Source organism: Centroberyx gerrardi, chromosome 8 (assembly GCF_048128805.1).
Source record: "Centroberyx gerrardi isolate f3 chromosome 8, fCenGer3.hap1.cur.20231027, whole genome shotgun sequence".
Taxonomy (NCBI): Eukaryota; Metazoa; Chordata; class Actinopteri; order Beryciformes; family Berycidae; genus Centroberyx; species Centroberyx gerrardi.
The window spans coordinates 13,484,312-13,507,269 of NC_136004.1; the positions used below are offsets into that span (position 1 = coordinate 13,484,312).

Genomic DNA, 22,958 nt, shown 5'->3' on the forward strand with positions numbered 1-22,958 from the left:
TGTCCCTCTTAGAGAAAGACTCCATGTCTCCCAATTATTTCCATGCGGTCTCATTTACACCGCCATACGCTTCATTACCTGTAGCACCCGCTATCTGTCTCTTTCTCCCACCATTCCTCTATCTCACCATTTCTTCTCTACCTCCTCTCTCTCACCTGTCACCCCTTTTTCGTTTCCCCTCCATCATTACTGTCTCCGCTGTCTCTCCTGACATTCTGCTCTCGCTCTCCCCTATTGCGATTCCCTCCCTGTTTTTTTTTTTCTCCACCTCTTACTCTCTCTCTCTCTGGAACTGCCTCATACGCTCCCCCCAGCCCCTTCGCCTTCGTCCCCTTGTCATCCCCACATCTCCCCCTTTCCTCTCTCTCCCTCATCTCTTCTCTTTTCTCCTAGTCTCCTCTTGTCCTCCTTTGACAGCACCGCCCCTCCTTCTTTGTCTCCGCCTGATACCCAGCCTGCACTGCGTCCCCATCACCCATCTATCCATCCATCCAGCTTTCCTTCATCCTCTCCCAGCCACCCTGCCTGGCTGCCCTCCATGCTGCCACCGTCACTGGCAGCCTCTCTGGCATTGCCCACTGGTCTAGCACCTGCCGTTTTGAAGACGCTGTGTGAGGGAATCAGTGTGTGTGTGTGTGTGTGTGTGTGGGAGGGGGTTACTTTGATGTGTGCCTGTATGCGCATGTGTGACAGAGATAAAGAAAGAAAGCGAGCATATCGTCCACTCTCGACATTTTGTCCTCCTGCCTGTTGCTGCATGTGTGTAGGCCCGTCTTGTTCGGCGCAAGCGTGTTCATCCCTCTCATCCGTGTCTGCGAGTGTTTATGTCAGGGTGTTTACTCTGTAAACCCCGACATAGGCTACAGCCAAGCGTGTGGATTAGAGTTAGATCTAGGCTGCTGCTCTTCTATTCTGAGATCCCCAGAAGGAGAAGCCTGTTAATTTAGCCGCTATAAATACAGGACCTCCTCCTAGCAGGTCACTCTTAGACCCACAGCATGGTACTGTACTGCGGTGACGGCTCCTTTACTTTGTGTGTGTGTGTGTGTGTGTGTGTGTGTGTGTGTGTTCCTTAACAGTTGGCTAGTCAGCCCCAGGCTCAGTGGTGCATGGAGCGTGGTTTGTGGTACCGCCCAAGACAAGGACATTCGGACACATAGGCTAAGCCAGGCTTTCTCTCTCTCTCTCTCTCTCTCTCTCTTTTTCCTGTCCATCTCTCCTTCCCTTCTTCTCTGCCACTATCAGCTTGTCTGTCTTGCCAAGAAATAGCACTTCTCTATTAAATTCACAGATTCTACAAACAGAGGCATATTTTTCATGTCTATAATTGCCTGGACGCTGAAGTTTCAACCCTTGTACTCATTATCGGCTGCTTGTAATGTTGGTGATTCAGGAATTTGGCGTATTTTCTACTCTTGCAACAATTATAAGTCTCTCTGCATAACGGTATCGGCTAAGTACCTAAAATATGAACAGAAATGCAATCAAGCCTGTCTTTGTGTTGTTTTCCCTCCTCTCTCTTTTCTCTCTTTTCTGTCATTCTCAGATACGAGGATGAATGCAAAGCACACTCTCCCTCTGATTCCCATAAACAAACACTTGACCTATAAATCCAATTTGCTACTTGTACACTGCAGACAGAGTTTACTGCTGTCTACGTTTATACTGGAGCCGTAATTTGGTCTGCTTTCTTTCCAGAGTCAAGAGTAAGGTCAATGAAGGTGTTTATTTAATGACGGGCGCATTCGACTAGCTGCATTCTGCAGTGTAGATTTTATACACCCATGACTCGAGTCTGATCGTTATCTTCATCAGTATAAATACACTCCATCATGCTGTGTCTCCTGATTCTTCGCTCCGGCAGTGTTTTATGAGAAATCTGCAAGTAATCACTTTGATCCCTTTTAATGTCACACCATGTTATTGTTGAAAGAGATAGTGTAATGCCTATCAGACTACTGGCAAGCCAAACAGTCGACTTTCAAACAGTGTTTCAATGAAGCTTTATCCTGTTTGGTTTGGTTGGGAGGCAGTATATTTGGATCTGATGTTTGATTTACAGCTGTTAGTGTAGCTTTCACCACCATGCAGAGCCAGTGTGGTTTTATAATAAGTTCTGTTCCTCAAGAAACAAGTTGGTTTTGCCAATACAGTGGTGAAACGGGGAATACATGAAACCTCATTTGAAGTGCGTTGCGTTCCAAGCCAGAATCTGTATCCAAATGCGGGCTATTGTGTCCAAACCACATTCATTCCTCTCCCACTGTGCCACTATCGAACCCAGTGTGGGACCGATGCTAAGGGAGAGGCAGGTAGAGGGAAAAAAGGGGCGTAGAAAAGAAAGAAAAGCCGATTGAGGACAGTGAAGTGGAACGGATGGAGGATGAGTGAAGGTGGAAGGGAAAAGAGCGGCGAGAGTATAAAAGCTTAAATCAAAAGAATAAAAAATTCATAAGAATGAGACAGAGAGAGAGAGAGAGAGAGAGAGAAAGAGAGAGAGAGAGAGAGAGGATAAATGAGAATCATCAGAGTGGAGAGAGGGAGGGCAAAGAGAGCGCTGGAGATTAGAGTGTGCATTTGTGGAGAGAGGATGAGTTTTACTAATGTTTTGCTGGAGAGGAGGGCTTCTAGTGAGCATGCACACACACACACACACGCACACACACACACACACACACACCAGCAGTGGGGAAGATGTTTCAAGTCACACAATAGGGATTGAGGATATATTAATTTATTTGTTCATTCATTCATTTCAAACACAAAGTGAACTTCATGTTTTCCCAGTTTGTTTGAACAGTTTTATTGACCGATGCTCCCTGGATTCAACTGGTTGATGTGCAAATGCATGATTCAAAGATATTGTCGCTTGCAAAAGAGTGCTGCCACTAACACTCAAGGTCAACCCAGCTTTGCCTTCGCTTTGTTTCGGATCTCTTTGTGCTCTCTCTTCTCTCTCACCTTGTGCATTAGTTCTCCCTCTCGCTCTCTCTCTCTGTCTCTCTGCTGTTTAATTTCATACATGCAGTATTTCCATTCTGCTGACAGTGTGAACTGGGGTTTAGGGATTTGTTGAAACTTTGGATAGCGTCACCTCTTCTTTGAGAGGACAGAGCCAACTAGTTTCGGGGGTGAGGACCTTAACTCTGTGCATGTGTTTGGAAGTGTGTGTGTGTGTGTGTGTGTGTGTGTGCATTCATGCATGCATTCATGTGTAAGTGTGTGGGGTCTTTCTAATGAGCCATAGGAGGGCTGTCTTGCCCCAGTTAAGCCACCTCACATTTAGTTAAATAATATTTTCTCTTTTCCTCCGAGAATGCTGCTCGATGACAGGGAAGGTGGCTAGACTGTGTGGGGAGATCAGCAAGTGTGTGTGTGTGTGTGTGTGTGTGTGTGTGTGTGTGTGTGTGTGTGTGTGTGTGTGTGTGTGTGTGTGTGTATCTGGGGACTCTCATCTGGGCTACAGACGTGCAGTGTTTGACAACTTCATTCTTTATTCTCTCACTTGAGATGTGCTGCTCCCACTGTGTGTGTGTGTGTGTGTGTGTGTGTGTGTGTGTGTGTGGTAAGTGTGTACTAAATGATTCAGCATCTTCATGTCTGCTCAGTAGGGGGGAGGGCAGAGGGCATAAGGCCATATTTCCCTCTTTGCCTGAATACTGTCTGTGCCCACACACACACACACACACACACACACACACCAGTGAACACAGACACCAGAATGCTTCCAGGGACACACCCCACTAATTAATCCACGAGAGGCCTTTAATCTACAGCAAACTTCACACATTCTCTCACTCACACACACACACACACATATTTTTGTAATTGTCTTAGAAGATTAAACTCTTACTTCCACTTTTGTTTCTTCTCAATCTCTCAGCACTTCTCTTCTGTATTCCTCCTAGTCTTGCCAGAAAATGGCCTCCGTTGTGTCGTTATCTGTTAATGAAGTCTAGCCAATTATCAACCCCCCCCCCCCTTCCTCCCTTTCACCCCTCACCTATCTCTAGTCAATGTCGTCCTCCATTTGCCAGAAACAGGATTATTTCAAATGTGTCGTTATCTGCTGTTAAAGCCTCTAACCATCTCCCCTCCTCTCTCTCTCTCTCTCTCTCTTTCCCTCCCTCCCTCCCTCCACCAACCCCTCTTGCAGGACAGCGACATCCAGAAGAAGATTGACCATGAGATCCGGATGCGCGACGGGGCCTGCAAGCTGCTGGCCGCCTGCTCCCAGAGGGACCAGGCCCTGGAGGCGGCGAAGAGCCTGCAGACCTGCAGCACCCGCATCATGGCCTACATGTCGGAGCTGCAGAGGATGAAGGAGGCTCAGGTCATGCAGCGGGTCGCGCGCCGCTCCTCCGACGCCGGGCCGATGGACGACAGGCTGCCGTGCAAAGGGAAAGTCGCCATCTCCGGTCAGTCCCAGCTTGTCTGGAACGTCTACGTGTGTGTGTGTGTGTGTGTTAGTTAGAGAGAAAAAGGGGCGAAGGAGAGGGAGACCAATATTGACCAGCAGAGAGATAGGGGAATAAAATGAGGGGGAGAGAGAGCATGAACGGGAAATAAATGGAGAGAGAGATAGAGAGAATCTTTGCTGTCCCTGTAGTATTGTATTTGAATGCAGAGCTACTCTATCAGGCACAGGCTGACACCCAGCTTCCTTCCCTCTCTATTATGGGATGTTTTATTCTCATTATTGACTGGCTGTGACCATGGCGACCCGCAGATGCTGCCCGTCACACTGTGAGCGAGAGCAGTCAGATGAATGATGATGGAGCTACTCTATTTGTCTCGCAGTGAAAGGTGAAAGGCAAAGGAAAGAGTGTCTTTTCCAGGATGTGTTTTCTTTTTGTTGTTTATAGAATGTGATGAGAAGGTGAAGGAGAAAAACATGGGGACACCGCTGCTTGTCTGGTACCCAGCTGGAGAGCAGGGTGTACACACACACACACACACACACACACACACACACACAGTCAGTGATTGACTATGCTTATGGACAGGAGGTGATTTAGCGTGGCTGAAAGCAGCATGGACAGACAGGCACACACACACTCTCTCTCTCTCTCTAGAGTGAATATCATTTTTACTCTAATCCGCTGTCCTTTGTCTTTGCAGATCTTCGTATCCCTCTCATGTGGAAAGACACAGAGTACTTCAAGAACAAAGGAGGTGAGGAGCCACCTTTTTCAGTGTGTGTGTGTGTGTGTGTGTGTGTGTGTGTGTGTGAAGCAATTCATTGATGGGTTATTAATGATTCATGTCTGCAGGATTTATTAATGACTCATCTCTGAAGGAATTGATGTGTTACTTGCGTGTGAAATGAGCAATTCAAAGATGTTGAATTTGTGTGAAAGCGTTGTGAAATCAGCTGGGTAAGTGTGGCGTTCCCCATGACTAGGCCTACATCACAAAAATCTATTCTTATGTCCATTTCATCTTTTAAAACTATGCTGACCCATGACTACCACTGAACTGTACAGACAGATCATGCAGTGTGTCATTATTTTTTTTTTATATGCAGTGTCCACAGCTCAGTTACTGGAGCTGATCACTGGAATCTGTTGCAGCTTCCCAGATATCTCCGCGTTTTACAGGAACTGATTAGAGATGTGAGAAACTCCTGGCAGAACAACCTGCCCCACTGTTCAGTCCTGTTGGCTTTGCCTCTTGGCTCCGGGAAGCGGCAGCACGCAGGCACTGAACTGGGTCGTTATTAGTAGGGCAGAGCATACCGTAAAAGAAAACAAATGAAATCTGTTGTACGTTAAAAGGAACTCCTCTATGTTTTTTTTTGTCCTGTGGAAAACCGCCGGTCTGTTTTCTTTCTTACCAAACGGCTCTGTTCAAACCGGTTCCTGTGTTGTTCTTGGCCCCGACACATTTCTGCAGAGCGCCAGTTCAGGTGTTGATGGTGTTTCTGAACATAAGGGTGCACTGATTATACAAGAGTAGTAATATTTATATTGACTATTCATTATAGCCCACCTCCCCGTGATAGAGTTAATGTGGGTTAGTCATTATAACGGTCTCTGCGCTCCCTCTCTCCCCTGACAACTTGAATGGAATTAATCTGCATGACCTGTGCATAAAAATGAACTCGGGAGACAGGTAGAAGACTCTTAACAAAGCTTAATGAGGCTGTTAGTCAAGGTCATTAAGCGCGCCCAGACATAAACCGAACCCACGAGGCATGGAGGAGTGGGGCATGTTCCTCTCTCACATGTCCAATCATATTTTAAGCAGAGTGAAATTGAACGCACTCATGGAATAATAAGTTTGCAACCTCTGAATATTAAGTGCCAAGGTGAGGCTGATGTGGAAGGGCAGAGGTAGGAGCCGCCCACCTCTCTCAGCCCTTTCAGCTGAAACATTGAATTTTGATGAGAAATATGAAAATGATCATCTCAGTTTGGTTGTCCTGTAAAAAAAACACACCAGAAACAGTAGACAGTAGGCACACACTGTTCCATTACAGCGATGATACGAGATGGCGGTCCTTACTGTGATCATGGGCACGATGGTGATGCGGCCCGGTACAAGACATCACCGAATTACCAATAATCACTGGTTATCAAAGCATGTGTATTCCCTGAAATGTTTTCTTCACGGTAATGTGTACACATAAAAAAATAAAACAGGAGAAACAGGTTTCTAATTATCTCCCCGTTTACCGCAATTAGCATTAGCATTGCTGCAATTCCACTTTTACTAAAGCACAGCCAACAATGCTTTTTGGGAATTATCAGCAAGGCTGGAAAGCATCATTGACCAATCAGATTGCTTGACTGAAACTCCCCATAGTAAAAGTCCATGTCAAACAGCTGATCCTGGTTCCCACTCTCACCACTCAGGTCATATACTCTCTCTGGCCTGTGGTTCAAACACTCTGGCCCGTGTTCAAACACTCTTGAAGGATGCAGGTGGTTCTTCTACGGAGCTAACAATGAGTTCTCAAGTGGTGTAATGAAGTGAAAGCTGTTCAGATGTCTTCCACATGTGGCGTCTCAGAGATGTCTGTTTTTCTATTCTCTCACCCTTCTCTCTTTCCATCTTTCCACCTCTTCCTTGTCAGAGCTGCATCGGTGTGCGGTGTTCTGTCTGCTGCAGCTGGGAGGAGAGATCTTTGACACCGACATGGTGATGGTGGACCGGACGCTCACCGATATCTGCTTTGACAACACCATAGTATTGTAAGTATTGTAGTCTGTGCTACGAGCAAACAGCCACATAGTCTGTAATTGTAAAACATGTTAAATTTGAAATACTGGGATGAATACGAAGCTGTGTCTGGATGGAAAGGCACATTCTCCATTCTGTTGTATTGCACTTAGTGCTGTACTTGTTGTCATAGAGAACGCATGCTTGTGAGCGACACTGACATTACTATTCATGTATGTATCCATTTGCAGTAATGAAGCCAGCCCGGGCTTTGAGCTGCGCGTGGAGCTGTACAGCTGCTGCTCGGAGGACGACTACTCAGCGGGGAGCACGCCCAGGAAACTAGCCAGCAAGCTGAGCTCCTCGCTGGGCCGATCGGCGGGGAAGAAGCTGCGGGCGGCCATGGAGCCCGGAGCCTGCAGTCCCGTCAGCAACGGAGGGGGAGCTCCACTGCTGCTGCCTGTTCCCTCTGTACCGTAAGTTGGGTTTTACATACTTGCTAGTTTACATCGTTTACTGTGGGAGTAACGGAGTAGAGGCTTATAGAGAGAGAGACAGCACCAGTCGAACTAACTTCTGTCTCCTCTCTTGTGTGTTGACAGGGGTCCTAAGTACCATCTCTTGGCCCACACCACCCTGTCACTGTCCCACGTCCAGGACAGCTTTCGCACACACGACTTCACCATCTCAGGCAACGGTGAGTGGCAGCCTCCATCAATCTGTCTCCTCACCATCTTCCTCTTTTCTCTGCCAAATCAGCCATCTGTCTCTCTTTTTTTTTTTTTTTTTTGGTCCTTTTCTCCCTCATCACTGTCTTGCTTCTCGTCTCTCCATTCTAATAACTTCCCTCAACCGTACTTACCTCCTCTCTCCTCCTTCTCTCTGTCCTCCCATGTTCTCTGACAGACAGCCATTGTCAAGGTCACAGTAATAAAGGCTGTTCCAGTGAGGTGACTGCTGTGTAAAGCTGTAATGATGCGGGCTAACAAGGGCCCAGACGCTCAGACAGACCGGCCCCTAGTGTTTTATTCATTGGCCCTTCAGCCTGCAGTAAAGTTTCATGGCTGCACTTCATGACACTGCCTCCAGCTGCCGGTCTTTTACACCCCAGTGCTGTGTTTTGTGTGTTGAGGGGGGGTAGTATGACGTTGGAGTGAAGTGTGTGTGTGTGTGTGTGTGTGTGTGTGTGTGCGTGCGCGTGCATACATGTGTACATATGTAAATGCATGTGTGTGCGCATGTTTGTGTGTGAATTTTGTGTGGCCAGAATGTTATATAGCAATATGTTTATTTATTCATCATGTTTATTTTGTCCATCATTCTCTCTCTCTCTCTCTCTCTCTCTCTCTCTCTCTCTCTCTCTCTCTCCTCCCTGCAGAGGAGTGTTCGTACTGGCTGCCTCTCTATGGCAGTGTGTGTTGTCGCCTTGCTGCTCAGCCTCACTGTATGACCCAACAGATGATGAGTGGATGCCTGAAAGTCAAGGTATGTTAGCAGCTGTATATGTGTGTGTGTGTGTGTGTGTGTGTGTGTGTGTGTGTGTGTGTATCTGGGGACTCTCATCTGGGCTACAGACGTGCAGTGTTTCTCTCAGAGCTGCAATATTTTTTGTCCTTTGTCCTGATTCATTTGATTTATTTTCTCCCCCGCCACTTCTCTCCTCTTCCCCCTCCCTGTGTCTCTCTCTCCCTGTCTTTTTTTTTTATCTGTTTCTCTTTGTACCTCACAGCAGTTAGGGGGTGACCCTCAGAGTTGGACAAAAGTGTACGCCGTTTTGAAAGGAACAAACCTTTTCTGCTACCACCGGCAAGAAGATGTGGAGGCGAACGTTGAGCCAGCTTTCACTATTGCCATCAACAAGGTCAGAGAGGGAATCGCATGGAAACAGATAAACTATCTGTAGTGGAAGACAAATGTTGATGCTTGATGTGTGTTACAATCTCCAGAGCTCGATCCAGCTTTACAGAACTCATACAGTTGCCTCGGGCAGCGGTAGCCTAGATGGTAAAGAAGCGAGCTTGTGGATGGTTGCCAGTTCGAAACCCGGCCCGCCTGGGAAGCTGTGGGCAGGAAAAGTGAATAAAAATAAGCTCCTCTCTCAATAACTACTATCAATATGCCCTTGAACAAGGCACTCAGCCCTCAGTTGCCCCAGTGGAGCTGCTCAGTAGCCAACAGTAGAAGACTGTTGTAGCACTGAGCAGCTTCCAGGTGTGAATGTGTGTATGTGAAGCAGGGCGTTGCTGAAAAATACCACGCATGCTCAGTCAGTCTTCCCTGGATAAAAAAAAATTAAAACTAAATCTGTTCACTATCTTCCCGGTCCTTGCAGATACAATTAATAAGGCATGATGGTCTGCTCCATCCAACCAGACATCATATTTCTCTCATCCCCCTGGTTTTCCACACGCATGTCAAGGACAGTCAGTCAGCCAGTCAGGCTCTCCATCATCTTATTTCCTGTGTCTGTCTGTGCGAGTTGATGCCCGTGAGGCCTCTCATTCTTTCCAATGTGACTCACTCAGTCTTTTGTAGCCTCTGACCCTCAGCACAGAGCTGAGCTGGAGCTAAGTCAGTCTGATCAGATCGGCTCTGTATGATCCTCTGTTAGTCAGCAGCCTGGCTCTCCTGAGGAGGAAGGAGGGAGGGAGGAGGGAGGAGGGAGGAACGCGTGAGGAAGGGATGAATGGAACAACACTGCCATCTACTGGTCGTACATAGATTGAGACACATTTGGAATACAATAAGGAGATGAGAATTGGGAGTCTACACCTTTTGTCGAATAATTGCTGAAGGGAAATGGTTCGGAAAAAAGGACTAATTAGTTGTTTTATTAATGAGGGGTTATTTTCAGCGGAGACGTACAATTACAGTTGTTAGTGTAATGATCGCATGTTGCAACACATAATTTGTTCATTCAGAAGTATTGGCATTTCTTCCTGATTGTATTTATTTCTGTGGCATGTGATTATGACTGACTGATGTTTACCCGTGTTTGTGTGTGTGTGTTCCCACGTTGCAGGAGACTAGAATACGCGCGTCGGAGAAAGACCCTCACAGTAAAGCCCAGAGTATCTGTATCAGCAACCAGTATGGAGGAGAGGAGGTCACACACACACTGACTACAGACAGCCGCGAGGACACACACCGGTGGATGGAGGCCTTTTGGCAGCATTTCTATGACATGAGTGAGTAGAGATGCTGTAACACACAAAGGTGCATGTGATATCCATAGTGGATAGAGGGACTTATCCATCACAAAGGCTCATATTCTGTATCCGCTCCTTAAACAATCAGAAAATTACACAGGATTCCAGCTTTAACACACATTGTGCTCTGCCAGCTTCTGATTGGTTGGTTGAAGGTGACTGATGGCTTGTCTCCGTCATACAGGCCAATGGAAGCAGTGCTGCGACGACTTGATGAAAATTGAACTCCCATCGCCGAGGAAACCAGCCCCTGTCACCCCAAAACAGGGCTCCCTCTATCATGAAATGGGTAAGACGCCTCCCTCATCATATCACTGCGGAGGTAACAGTCTAAACACAGCTGTTAAATTCAGGGAAATGTTGTTCAGCTACCTTTTGTCATAAGAATAGAGTATTATGGACAAAAACAGCCCCAAAGCCAAGGAAAGAAAGAGCCAAAGAAAAGAGTTTCCTTTCCTGCCTGTTGCATGTGACTGTTTGAAGCTTTAACTTGTTTGGGTCCATGTGCATGAGAGATGCTATCACCATTAAAAAGTTTCCTCTCTGAGATCTCAAACTCACACTCTGCTTTACTTCTCCGTACTGTAGATAGATTGGGTCCTATCTCTGACATGCTGACTCACTCTCTCTCTGTTTTCTGTCTCTCTGCCCCTCTTCCGATTTTCCTTGTGTGTCCTGAATCCATCACTCCTGGTTTTCTCTCTTTGCTCCTCCTTTATTATTTCCATGTAACACATGTATCATTCATACGATTTTCACGAACAACACTATATTTTTCATTATCTTTCACTGTTAATTTCTAACGGGGTGAATCATCTTTATCTTTTGAATGGGCCTCTTTTTTTCTGCACACTCCGTTGTGCCTTACCATTCGTTTCCTTAACAAACACATATCAACCCTAATTTCGTCATTACCATCAAAACGCATAACACTCGCACTCCATCTGTCGCACACCTCCTCTCCACTTCACCCCTACTCCCTCGTCATCCCCCCTCCTCTTCCATTCCTCCTAACGCTCCCTGGCAGCCCCCCTTGCCACACCCTCCTGCGAGGGTCTTCTGCTGCAGGATAACGCTGTGTCTGCTGAGATTCGTGCTCTGCTCTCGTCCTATTACAACGACAGGTGAAGTAACAGGAATAGGGCTCCATCTAAACCATGATGTGGTAAATGCCGCAGCCCAGAGAGGCTGGATTGAGTTGTTAACCTCTCTCCATAACTATTGTTTCAATTAAATGTGTTATAGAATCCTTTCTTGTGACATTTCCTGCTATCTGTCTTTAGCAGCACAGGAAAAAAATGTGGTTAGCAGGCATGACATCCATCCAGTTTGACATACACATATGAAAGTGTCACCTGGGCCCAGTTATCAAAACCTTTCATCTGGATCAGAATTATACAGATTTTCTAATCCCCTTTACTGCAATCCAGGTATTGCTGATTCTGAGTCAGTCTTTCAAAAGATTATGAGATAGGATCATTCTGATCCAGATACCTCAAGATCAAGATTACAGAATCCAGATTTACAGTCTTACCTCTATCTCGCCATCTATTGGACAAATAATGTTATAACATGTCAGGCCAAAAATACAGTGAGCTAGAGAAAGTGTAAAATACAGTTTGTATGTCACTTATCTGCACAAGCATACAATGCATATAAACTTAAATATAAAATTCAAAGTGTCATTCGATGGCAAAAATGATTCAAAACAAAACTTCCCTTTCTCAGCCAACTATTTTAATTCATTAATTCAATGATTCTTTGAAAAATAAATGTTAAGAGCATCTCTCATTGACCGTCTAGCTGATCCAACAGTTGGTATGACAATTTGTTTTGAAGGTTTTGTTCATTTAATATAAACATTAAATACTGTTTTTAATCTATATACATGACATACATATAGGCTGTATTATAATCATCCTCACCAGTTACATCACAATAGATTGGTTTTATATAACGGCCTTCATGTCTATAAATCCACGCTGAATCCCTTCCAGTGGGATCAAGAATATTCTGACTTTTGATCTTGAAAAACACAAATTTGAAATTTAATCCAATTTGATTACTGAAATCCTATCAGATACGTTTTGAAAAACTGGGCCCAGGCAATAGAATACAACAGTGTAATGACGGGTTTTACTGCGTCTTTCCTCCAGTTATTGAATCATCTGATGACCTCAGCAGTACTGTGTCAGACATCTTGGCTCGGAGGATGCAGGAGCTGGAGCTTCGCAGCCAGCTGGGCACCTCTCCCACCTGGATGTCTCTGTTTGAGGAGGACAGCCCCCAAAGCTCGGGCCGCCCTCGTCCCTGTACCTCTCGCCTGCCTGGCCACAGCCCCCGCACCCCCCACCGTCTGCCCCGCAGCCCCGCGAGCCCCCGCCGCTGCCCTCGGCCGGGCCTGCTGTCCTCCGACGCGAGTCTGACCTCGGACAGCGACAGCCACTGCAGCACCAGCCCCTGCTCCCACCACCACGGCTGGGCCGAGCCGTCCTCCAACTTCTCTCTCTTGTCCTCGTCTTCCTCCCCCTCGCGCTTGAGGCCGCGCACTCTGTCGCTGGACGCCAAGCTCAGCACCCTTCGAGGGAGGGGGTACGGAGGAGGAGGAGGGACCTTCCAGTGCCCCTGCCAGCCTCCTGCCTCCTCGCTGCTCGCCCCGCTCCCGGCCTCCTCTCGTTCGCCCCGGTCGCAACGCAGCACCCAGACCACCCTGTCCTGCTCCAGCTCCACCTCCAGCAACAGCTCCAGCAACAGCGAGGGGAGCCACAGCCCCGAGTCATCTGAGGGAGCTCCCTTCTCCAGGCCCGCCCCGGCCCGACGCAGCCTCAGGAACCTCAGGGCCAGACTTGACCCCCGCAACTGGCTCCAAAGTCAGGTATGAACTTGCCTGACAGACTTTCACGCTGGCATAATGGCAGTGGTCAACAAACCATGGTTTAACTGGCTTAACATGGAATAACAGTTGCTTCATGATCAAAAACATATGTGAACCAACCTCAGGCAATCTGCTAAACCACATGCCCAGTCCTGAGGAGGATAAGCTGCCTCCACCCCTCCTTCCTGATGGAGGATGGACCATGGAAATCCCCCTGGGGCAAACTGGAATGTCTTCTAACACAAAACACAGGTGACAATCTCTGCAGGCTGCTCTGCTCTTCGCTGGGTTGCCACAATCTGAAGACGGTCCAAAACTAAATGGGAGATACTCTGCTAGCTTTTAGAAATGATGGGTCAAGCTACCTGGGAGGCAGTGATGCTAAGAACCGAGGGTTTGTCCGTCACACATGCCCCCAATACTCTGCGTCTTTGGAATCTTCAATTCTGAAACTTCAAACTGGAAAAGGTTTTATTTTGTCTTCTGCATCAGCCGTCCTGGCCACTCAAGAGTTGTTTCAAGGTTATCTCTATTGATGCACTAGCAGTATTTCGACCGTATGTTTCTTAGCGGTATTTTGTAAGTCATGGTTTGCAGTGTCTGCGCTATGAAAGCCAGTGAGCATGTGGCTAAGCTGAAAATGAGCATGGTTTTCAAAGGTTGGAAACTGTTCAATGTGGTGAAAAGGGTTGGTGTTTGTTGCCTGTACTTACTGTGATATCTACTTCAGTGTACTTACCATCTAATATCCACACAAAAGATGATCTCTTACAGCTCTCTTAAAAATACTATGCACCGTTTTGTTTTTTGCATGATTTGGCTTAACGTTAAGGAGTCGTGCTGTTTGAGATCATTTCAGCGAGTGAATTTGGTGAAAGCTCAGTTTAAAACAAGTGCTCACATTTACTGTACTGGTTGTTACTGTGATCTCTTCAGGGTAAAAATCTGCGCTCTGGTCCTTACTTTTACACATTTAGCTGCACACTGTTGATGGGAGGCTATCGTCACAATTAGGTAATAGTTACTTACATACTTAGAACAAAACCTAGAATAAACTGAAATAAACCAAAGGTTACTTATTACTGAAAAACCAAGCCATACTTACAATTCTGCTGCGCTGCCTCATTGCAGTATTGTGGGATTCCATCGAGATATGCGGTACCTGCTTTCGGAAACTCCAATAAAATGTGAAATATCCATCAATCAAATATTATGCAATACAGGAAACATTTATAGCAAATTATGATATGGTGGCTGTGTTTTACTTCCTATGAAATTGAGTGTTTGTTCACTTCAATGCCAATTCTATCATTATGATAGTAAGAGCAGGAGTAAAATGCTTCGTTTACACTGCCACCTGTCTCTTTTATTTTATGACTTATGATTGCCATCTGAACAATTCTGCCTGTTAACAGCAATTATTTTATCACATCAGAAAACAAAATCATCAGGCTGAACGTGGCCATGTGAAAACAAAGCATATAGGAGAGTGTGTGTGTCCTGGCAGTAAAGCCTATTCTTCTCTGTCTCTGTTGTTTACTGTGGACTTTACTTCGTTAACCATTTCTCTCTTGGGGCTCAGAACTGGGGCGACCATTTGTACTAAGAATTAAAACTGTCAAATGCTTGAAAACGGCATTTGTTACTGTAAAGTAATTTTTTAAGTTAACAAATAAACCTCCTCTCTTTGTCTTTTGTTAAAATCTATTTTACATTATTGATTTTGTTATAAATGCAGCTATATTGATATATGATTATTCTAATTTTAACAGATGATGTGCAGATCTTTAACTGTTGCGATAGATAACATTGAATGTTATAACCATGCAAGAGTGTGTCTCGTGTTAGCAGGCTTTATGTTCTGCATGCACGCCATCCTAGAGAGCAGACGTAAAATGAGAAATGTGGAAATTTCATGTTTAAATAATATAACATTAATGATAATAAATGCTTTATCAGTTCACAACTGTCTCCATCTGTTTCTATCACATCCACTTCTGTCTTATTTACATCAAATATGATCCTCAGAAAATAAATCTGCTAATAGCTATTTTACATCAGTTACATTTAAGTCTATCTGAAACCTACTGTATTAAGTAGGGACATTTAAAATTATATTTCATCCCAATACAGTGTGTATTGAGTGTTCCCAGATCAAAATAACCCCATTTCTAATTTTAATTTCTATACACTGGATAAAAAGAAATCAGATTATTTAGGGAAACCTTTTCTCCTTTTGTACCACAATGGATATTTTTCCTGCAGTGAGAAAACAGCAAGCTTTCTGTGTCAGATTGGCAGACTACTTAAAGCCTTTTGCACTGTGAGAATGTGATGGATCATATTCTATCCGATTCTGTTCTTCTGCTTGTCTTCCTCCCTGCTGCAACAAATCCCACTGGAGACGCCATCTCAAGTGAAAGACTAAAGATGAAACTTGGATGAATATCAATATAGAACCTACAGGAGTCTGTGTCGTACAAGCATCCAGAAAAGCAGGTAGAACAGAGGCTTTATTGTCAGTGTTTCGATTTCGAAGCCTTAGATATGTCAATAGTACAAAGCACTGTTACAAACATAGGAGGTAGTAGACACCGAGTCTTCACTGAGCATTGTAATATGCATAGAGGAATACTATGGCCATATCGAACCCAAAGCTCCCTGCTTTCTGTTTGTAGTGCTGAGTTGTACCATTGTTGTGCCATTATAACTTCACCATCGCTAAAGGTATAAAAACCATACATCTAATCCCAACAACCCCACAAATACATATTCTTATTGATATTCAGTATTTAACAGAATCACATATATACTATATAGTGTATGCTTCATATGATGCTGATTATTGACTCATGTAACCCAATAGGGGCATTTTACAGAAAGTTTGGCAATTATATGAATTCTGTTGGATTACATAAGTAAATGAACAATATTACATCAAGTTACAGCTCAGTGAGGGGGGGGGGTTCTCCCCTCCTCCCCCTCCATTTGATCCTCCTGATTCAACAAACATTTTGTGTTTGTGCGCTTGTGCTTCCTCCAGCTCCGCCCCTTCTCATTAGCAGGCACTCCGTGGGTTGGACGCCCGCAGCGCCACCCCAGCCAGAGTCCTCCAGGCAAATGTGGAGAACTTTGCGGGGCACGTTCCGGCTCTGCTGATGTACGTGGACGCGAGCCGGTGGAGCCGCTTCGCTCCGAAGGTGTTGTAGTGTCCTGGGAGGACTTGGTCCACCTGTTAAGTGGATTTGCCGGTTATGAAAACACTTAGAATACTGATGTACGCAACATGCACTTCAAAATCATCAGTCGTGACACACTGAAGTGTTATTTCACTGTAAACAGGGTGAATATTAATCTGAATCAATCACCAGTTAGTTTGCTGCCATGCTCATATTTATTTATCTAGCACTTCTCTATCATCCATGATCACTAAGCAACATGGGAATATTTGTCATACCTATTGTCTTCACAGTGTATCTCTGACCCCTGCACTCCTTACTATTAGCCACTTGTAATGTTGGTTATGTCAGAATTTAAGCTTACTCTAAGGTTGCACTCTCTGGATAGGAGAGTCAGCTCAACACTTAAAATGTAAATGGACATTTTTGACTAAAGTGCCTTCACAGCACCAATACATTTGATTTTGTCCACCTGAGACCTTTGAGACAATCTGACTGGTTCCCTTGTGCCAACCAAGATCAACTCATCCAAGAATACAGAGTGGAACTATTTGAAATGATAATTCAGCCCCTGGTCTGTTTCAGCGTTACCTGTTCGCTGTCCACCAGCCCCACCAGACGCTCACAGCTGCTGATGTAGTCGCTGACGCGGCTGTAGGGCAGCCAGTCGATCATGGCGCCGTCATACACGACGTCTCCGCTGAAAAGCAACTTATTGTCCCGGTCGTGGAGGGAGATGCTGCCCCGCGAGTGACCGGGCATGTGAAGCACCGTCAGCTGCCTGTCACCCAGGTTGATTACATCACCTGGGCAGGAGAGACACAGAGATATGGTACCAATAGTTTAAAAATCATTCAAAAACACACATACAAACACTGCATGACATGGAAGTTTATCCCAATCCCATGCCAACTCCCAGACTTACATCCACATCCTGAATCCTAATCTGCATCATAACTTGGCTGGTTAGAATCAAGCCTGGGCAACTTTTTCTTGCCCTCATGACATCTCAAATCACCACAAGGTCCAGGACATCAGGCTTAAGTTTATGATCGATCTGGGACAGACTAGATGTGAGTCAGACAGCGTGATGGGAGGCTGAAACCAACACACCGAGCAATAAGATATTCCGGCTGCACTGCAGCAGCGGCTCTGACACAGCAGAACAAGTCAGTGTATTGACCGACAATGCAGAAATTACACTCGGCAAGAATACCAAAGAGGCCAGCAGGTAGAGACTGGCCCAACCAAGGCAGCTCATCCCATAATGAAAGATATGAAGACATTCTGAGTGAATCTGACCTCTTTTGTAATGTAAGCTTTGTGTACCAACTTTCTGAGTAGGAGTGTGGGTCACGGTTAATCGATGTCCAGTGGTTATTATGACTCTATGGGATGCCCTCCACTTCCTGTCTCTTTCTCTTGTGTACTCCTCTTTTCTCTCTTGGCTGAAACAGAATCCATCAAAGTCATCAGCAGGCTGGCCTAAAATAGAATAGCTCTGCAAATACAGATGAAGAATGAGCATACGTTTCTGCCAACAAGAAGACAATATTCTTTTTATCACGTCGATCCACAAACCATACATCATGCTTATTTACACTGGGACCCTCTTAACAAATGACTCCTGTCTCAAACCCTTCTGCAAACCCCTTCTTGCCTGCAATAACAATGCAGTTACATAACAGAGTGTTAAAGGGGCTGCATACCTGTATAGCATTGCCCCTCTCTTCATGTTGTAACCTATAGCATGTGAATAGGCTTTTTGCCTCCATAGACAGAAAATGTGATGGATGGTTTAGCAGCGACAAAACAAGGTTCATGCACCCTAGAAGTCAGTGTGGGTGTGTCTTCAGTGTGTGTGTGTGTGTGTGTGTGTGTGTGTGTGAGTGAGTGAGTGTGTTTATTTAGCATGCCAGTACTGGTCCTCTGCCAAGTCCACTCTGCAGTATAAATCCACCTATGGGAACAGACAGGCCATAATGTGCAAACTGGAATGACTGTACCACGGGGCACAGACGCACCCTTTAGAATCTCGTCTAATTGCATTGGTATCGACCATGATCTTTATCCCGGCAGAAGCATTTACTGACGCAGATCTTTACAGTCGGCACAGCAAACGATCTGGTCTCCGGCCACAGATCCTCCACCCCTGCCGTACCACAATCTCACACACACACACACACACACACACACACACTGGCCAACAAGGGTATATAAATCCCACCTACCCTCCTGCAGTATGTGTGTGGGCTGCACCGCCTTGACTTTGTAGTGCCTTGCCCTCCATCCCGGACTGGGAGCCTGGACGATCTCCCTGTCGCTGAGCCAGGTGACCGTCTCGAAGTTGTCTCCGTTGGCCAGGGCATCGACCTCGGCGCTGTGGACGCCCACCTGTTGGAACTGATGCAGGCCGCCCGAGTGGTCGAAGTGGGCGTGGGTGGCGACAGCTAGGAGCGGGTTCTTCCGCTGCGGGTCCTCGCCGAGCAGCCCCTTGGCGTTGATGTAGTCAGGTAAGCTCCTCAAGCCCAGTCCCGTATCTATCACCACGTCCTGGTGCGAGCCGCGCAGCAGCCAAATGTTGGCCCGGTTCTCAGACTGGTAGAACCGCTCCTGGATCCAGAACAGGCCGTCTCCGAGCGACTTGTGAGCGTACCAGTCGGTTGCAGACATCCCAGTTCATGCACTTGTCGAGATAAATCGATTCGGGTGTTTACGTGTGGTGATTTCGCGGCGGGAAAGGTGTAACTAGTCGGCGGCAAGCGGTGGTATGTTTTCATTGAGGTTAAAATGATGGTGGCCGCCGACACACCCTTGTAGGAGGAGCGCGTGTTCATTGGACGAGCAGATGCGTGACGACAGTATAAAACGCGTCACTATTGGCTGGCCGTCCTCAGCGTCAGTTAGGGGCGTGGCGGTTTAAAAGCCACTTTTTCGCATGGTAAGATAGTAAGTGCAAAGGTTTCCACGCCGGTGATAAAGTGAACTGTTCTCCAGATACAACTTCTAATCAGATTGGGTGGTAAATTCAGTAATTTCACATATGTGTTTACTTGCCGAACAGCATATAAAACAGTGTAGTTGAATGCCAGCGATCAGTTAATGGCAAAAGTGAAAACATGCTGATTCAGTAAAGGCTAAATCCCGCTCAACAGGGCTGACAGTACACAGGCATTCACTTCTCTGTGTCAGGGTTGATTCACTGACAATCCTCTGTTGAGTGTCACAACTTTGGGAATTTCTGTAAAACAAGGGAAATCAAAGGGAAATGTTTTGATAAAGTGGAGTTATAGGCCTACTTAAAGGTAATGGTTCTGATTTATTATTTCAACATCTGATTGAGAACATGCCCCATAGTGAGACAGTTTCCAAAAGGAGCCGTGATGCCTTAACCTTGCTTGCTGCCACATGTGTAGACAATGAAGGTGACTCAAATCATGTGGACTCTCTGCAGCTGCTGTAGCAGACACTTGCAGCCATGGCAGGCAGAGGCCGTGGTGTAGCTGCCTTCACCTTCAACATCGAGGCCCTGGGCCTCAGCAGGGGCTGCATGCCAGAAACTAGGGTGGGGCCCAACCCACTGTTTCCTGTAAGTACTGACCACACACTCACACGCACAAATGCAGAGATCCCGCGATGACATATCATATTGCAGTATATTATATTAATCTGTAAACCCTCAAGGTGTAGTATGGCACAAAATACGAATCGAGAGAGGTGGGAAATGGAGGCTCTGTGCCTAATTCCGTTGACAGATCAGAGAGGCAGGTGCAATTCTGATTGAATTTAATGTGCTCACTGATATGGAGGCCTGTATTAATACTTGGGTACCAAGTATATTGTGATCTATTTAAACTGCTTGAAAGGATGTTAGTATTTAATGTAAATACTGCAGTATGTAATTGGTAAATTGTGAGGTAGTTGTATGTAGCTTCAGTTATTCATGTCACAGTCATGTAAAGAGCGTGCATCTTTTATACAGGAGCGGACAAGTGCATGCTAGACAGCTTCCCCTCATAAAGGACCAGCTTATATAACCCATCCGTTCCCTGCTCTAGGATGTTTCTGTTCTATTGTTTCTTTTGTCATCACTTTGCTCAGGCTGAATGAATGACAAGGAACACAATGGAAACAATTCCAGGACATTTTGAGTTGCTTTTTTTCTTCACACAATTTTTCTTTACACGGATATATTTTGATTGTTAAATTTGCAAAAGAAAGAACAAACTGAAACCCCGATAAAGGTCTGTGTGGGTTGTAACACAATTTGTTTCAATAATGTCTGTTTTATTTCAAGTCAAGCTCCTTGGTATCCTTCACTTGAAGTTGATTGAGAGTTTGTGCATGTTGTAAATCCCCCGATCAATTGATGCATAATTTCATCATTTATTATTAGCCCAAGATTTTGGGGCAGTTATTTATTGTTCATTCAAAAGGCTGGTATACATTATGGGAGGTAAAAGCCATAATGGCTGTGTTTTACTATAAATAATAGATTAAATTGTACTCACTACTGTTACAACTAAAATACAATCTATTTAACACTTAAATTACCTCAGAACTGCAGGACATGCTCCATAGCCTGCTCCATACAGCTACTCAAAGGCAAACAAACAAATCTGCCCATGAACAGGAACTATAACAATTACATGTCAGACTTGATTGCTGTTGTACACCAACTCTTACTCTTGAATGGACGATGTTTGAGATTTTCACATTGTAATTGTCTTTCCCCAGAACACAGATTTCAAGCCGGTGCCGCTGAAAGCTGGCGAAGACGAGGACTACATGCTGGCCTTGAAACAGGAGATGAGGGTGGCGATGCAACGGCTGCCACACAACATCAAGCCTCTGTCTGCGAAGGCAGGTGAGCAGGAGAGTAGTGCATTAGAAACCTGACATCCCATAGTAATGCTGTGGCAGGACGATTAGCTGCTATGAGGTGAGATAATGCAGCACTCAGGAACTGGAACATTTAATTAGGGTCATATCTGGGAAAAGGAGAGAAAGGCAGATTTATGGCAGACTATTGAGTTACAGCTGCTGCCTCATCTGGCCAGGCAGGCCTTTCAGAGTTCCCTTATTCAGCAATAAGCAAGTCAAGTATATCCATATCAAGTGGTACATCTTGTTTTAGCAGAATGTGTTGGTTTGAAATGTTTCCAGACGCACAACTTCACTAGGGCACAGCTATAACACAGTCACTCATTTTGTATAGAATGGTGTAACTATTGAACCAGCCGTGGCTCAATAATCCCCGTAGTCAAAACCAGACTATTGCTTATGTAAGGATTAGTGAAAATGCTGTGGTTCACCACTGTGGCTGAGAATGAGAAGTGGCACCCAGTGGTTTGTGTTTACTGCAGTTGTGGGTCTGATAAATGTGACGTGAGCGTGAGTGGGAGCTTGTGTGAAAATGCACTGAAGTAGAACGTGCTCTTGTTTACACACCAAACAGAAGTGGAGAGATACAAGGAGCGCTACCTGAAGCAAGGCCAGGTGGAGGATGAGGAATGGACTCCAGGTATTGTGCAACATACCGCTATAGGATTAGAGCAAAATGAGAAAATATGGGAAAATAATGGTAATCATATTCATGACATTTTAGATTGGAACCTCTTTCCGAAAGAACTGATGCCCCAAAAGAAAAAGCCTCGTGCTAAACCAGGTATATACTGTACAATGCATGATTTATTTAATCAGATGTTGATTCGCCTACTGTAAGAATAAAGACAAGTGCTTAAATTCAACAGGCACAAAGAAGAAAACTGTGAAGATATCTCGCAAAGATGCAGAGAACATGCTGACTAAATTAGACGTATGTCTCTCCTACCTTTAATTTTACTTCAGAATTCTCTATATTAATGAAGTACTGTGCAGTACATGTACAGTACAAAGTATTTGCCTCGATGTGGTTCACAATGTGAATTCAACTGTGTCTCAAGCTTCCTGAGGTGTGTCTAGTTACCCAGAGCCAAATATGTTCCCCTTAGCTAGCATTCAAATACTTTCTTGGGTAATGAATGTAATCTAGTATATACATGATTTCATCTCAATATTAATTCTCCAGGAACTCGAAAAAAAAGATGATGGGAGTGCTGAAAAATCAGATGATGAGAAGGAGAAGGAGAAGGAAAAGGAAAAGAAAAAGGGGGGCGAGGATGAAGAGGAAGAAATTGAAGAGGAAGAATATGATGAAGAGGATTTAGAAGAGGTTACATGACAAATACTTGAAATCTTCAGCACCATCTTAAAGCCAAATTTTCATGTGGTTAATATGTAAGGACAAAAGTTAAGATTCCACTTAAGCCTTGTTTTCCTTTGTCTCTGTATAGGAAAACGACTACATTGACAGCTATTTTGACAACGGTGAAGATTTTGCTGCAGGGAGTGATGACAATATGGACGGTGAAGCAACGTACTGAAACCACTGTGTGGTTACCTGTTACCTCTACTATGCAAACTGTCAAGCAAATGTGCACTGTTGAATTAAACACAATCATCAAAGTGTGATTTTTTTTCTTTTCTTTT

The 22,958-nt window shown here is 45.2% G+C and overlaps 4 protein-coding genes across 5 annotated transcripts in view; 2 read left to right on the forward strand and 2 right to left on the reverse strand.

Annotated features, from left to right (window-relative positions):
• rtkna (rhotekin a) overlaps positions 1–15,214 on the forward strand; it is a 59,922-nt gene extending 44,708 nt beyond the window's left edge. For both annotated transcript variants that reach the window (XM_071927486.2, XM_071927487.2), the window contains exons 2-11: positions 4,157–4,418; positions 5,122–5,175; positions 7,079–7,196; positions 7,416–7,640; positions 7,767–7,861; positions 8,543–8,649; positions 8,894–9,025; positions 10,187–10,352; positions 10,558–10,662; positions 12,530–15,214. In XM_071927486.2, the coding sequence (XP_071783587.2) occupies positions 4,157–4,418; positions 5,122–5,175; positions 7,079–7,196; positions 7,416–7,640; positions 7,767–7,861; positions 8,543–8,649; positions 8,894–9,025; positions 10,187–10,352; positions 10,558–10,662; positions 12,530–13,254 (1,989 nt within the window). In that variant the 3' untranslated portion in view covers positions 13,255–15,214. The remainder of the gene's footprint in view (positions 1–4,156; positions 4,419–5,121; positions 5,176–7,078; positions 7,197–7,415; positions 7,641–7,766; positions 7,862–8,542; positions 8,650–8,893; positions 9,026–10,186; positions 10,353–10,557; positions 10,663–12,529) is intronic.
• gig2p (grass carp reovirus (GCRV)-induced gene 2p) overlaps positions 1–22,958 on the reverse strand; it is a 359,050-nt gene that overhangs the window by 132,965 nt on the left and 203,127 nt on the right. The gene's annotated exons all lie outside the window — the stretch shown is intronic.
• Positions 15,745–19,211, reverse strand: mblac2 (metallo-beta-lactamase domain containing 2). The gene is made up of 3 exons (XM_071927494.2): positions 18,659–19,211; positions 17,019–17,233; positions 15,745–16,480 (listed from the first exon to the last, which is right to left on the reverse strand). The coding sequence occupies exons 1-3, from the start codon at positions 19,098–19,100 to the stop codon at positions 16,307–16,309; spliced, it is 831 nt and encodes a 276-aa protein (XP_071783595.1). The 5' UTR covers positions 19,101–19,211; the 3' UTR covers positions 15,745–16,306.
• polr3g (polymerase (RNA) III (DNA directed) polypeptide G) lies at positions 19,906–22,933 on the forward strand. Its single transcript, XM_071927505.2, has 7 exons — positions 19,906–20,016; positions 21,165–21,294; positions 21,886–21,951; positions 22,036–22,095; positions 22,181–22,245; positions 22,498–22,641; positions 22,763–22,933. The coding sequence occupies exons 1-7, from the start codon at positions 19,906–19,908 to the stop codon at positions 22,850–22,852; spliced, it is 666 nt and encodes a 221-aa protein (XP_071783606.1). The 3' UTR covers positions 22,853–22,933.

Coding starts and splice junctions, on each gene's coding strand:
- polr3g (XM_071927505.2), top strand. CDS start 19,906: ATGGCAGGCAGAGGCCGTGGTGTAGCTGCCTTCACCTTCAACATCGAG. Junction 20,017..21,164: donor GGCCCAACCCACTGTTTCCT/GTAAGTACTGAC, acceptor GTCTTTCCCCAG/AACACAGATTTCAAGCCGGT. Junction 21,952..22,035: donor GGATGAGGAATGGACTCCAG/GTATTGTGCAAC, acceptor ATGACATTTTAG/ATTGGAACCTCTTTCCGAAA.
- mblac2 (XM_071927494.2), bottom strand. CDS start 19,100: ATGTCTGCAACCGACTGGTACGCTCACAAGTCGCTCGGAGACGGCCTG. Junction 17,234..18,658: donor CACACACATACTGCAGGAGG/GTAGGTGGGATT, acceptor TCTCCTGCCCAG/GTGATGTAATCAACCTGGGT. Junction 16,481..17,018: donor GGCTGGTGGACAGCGAACAG/GTAACGCTGAAA, acceptor TCCACTTAACAG/GTGGACCAAGTCCTCCCAGG.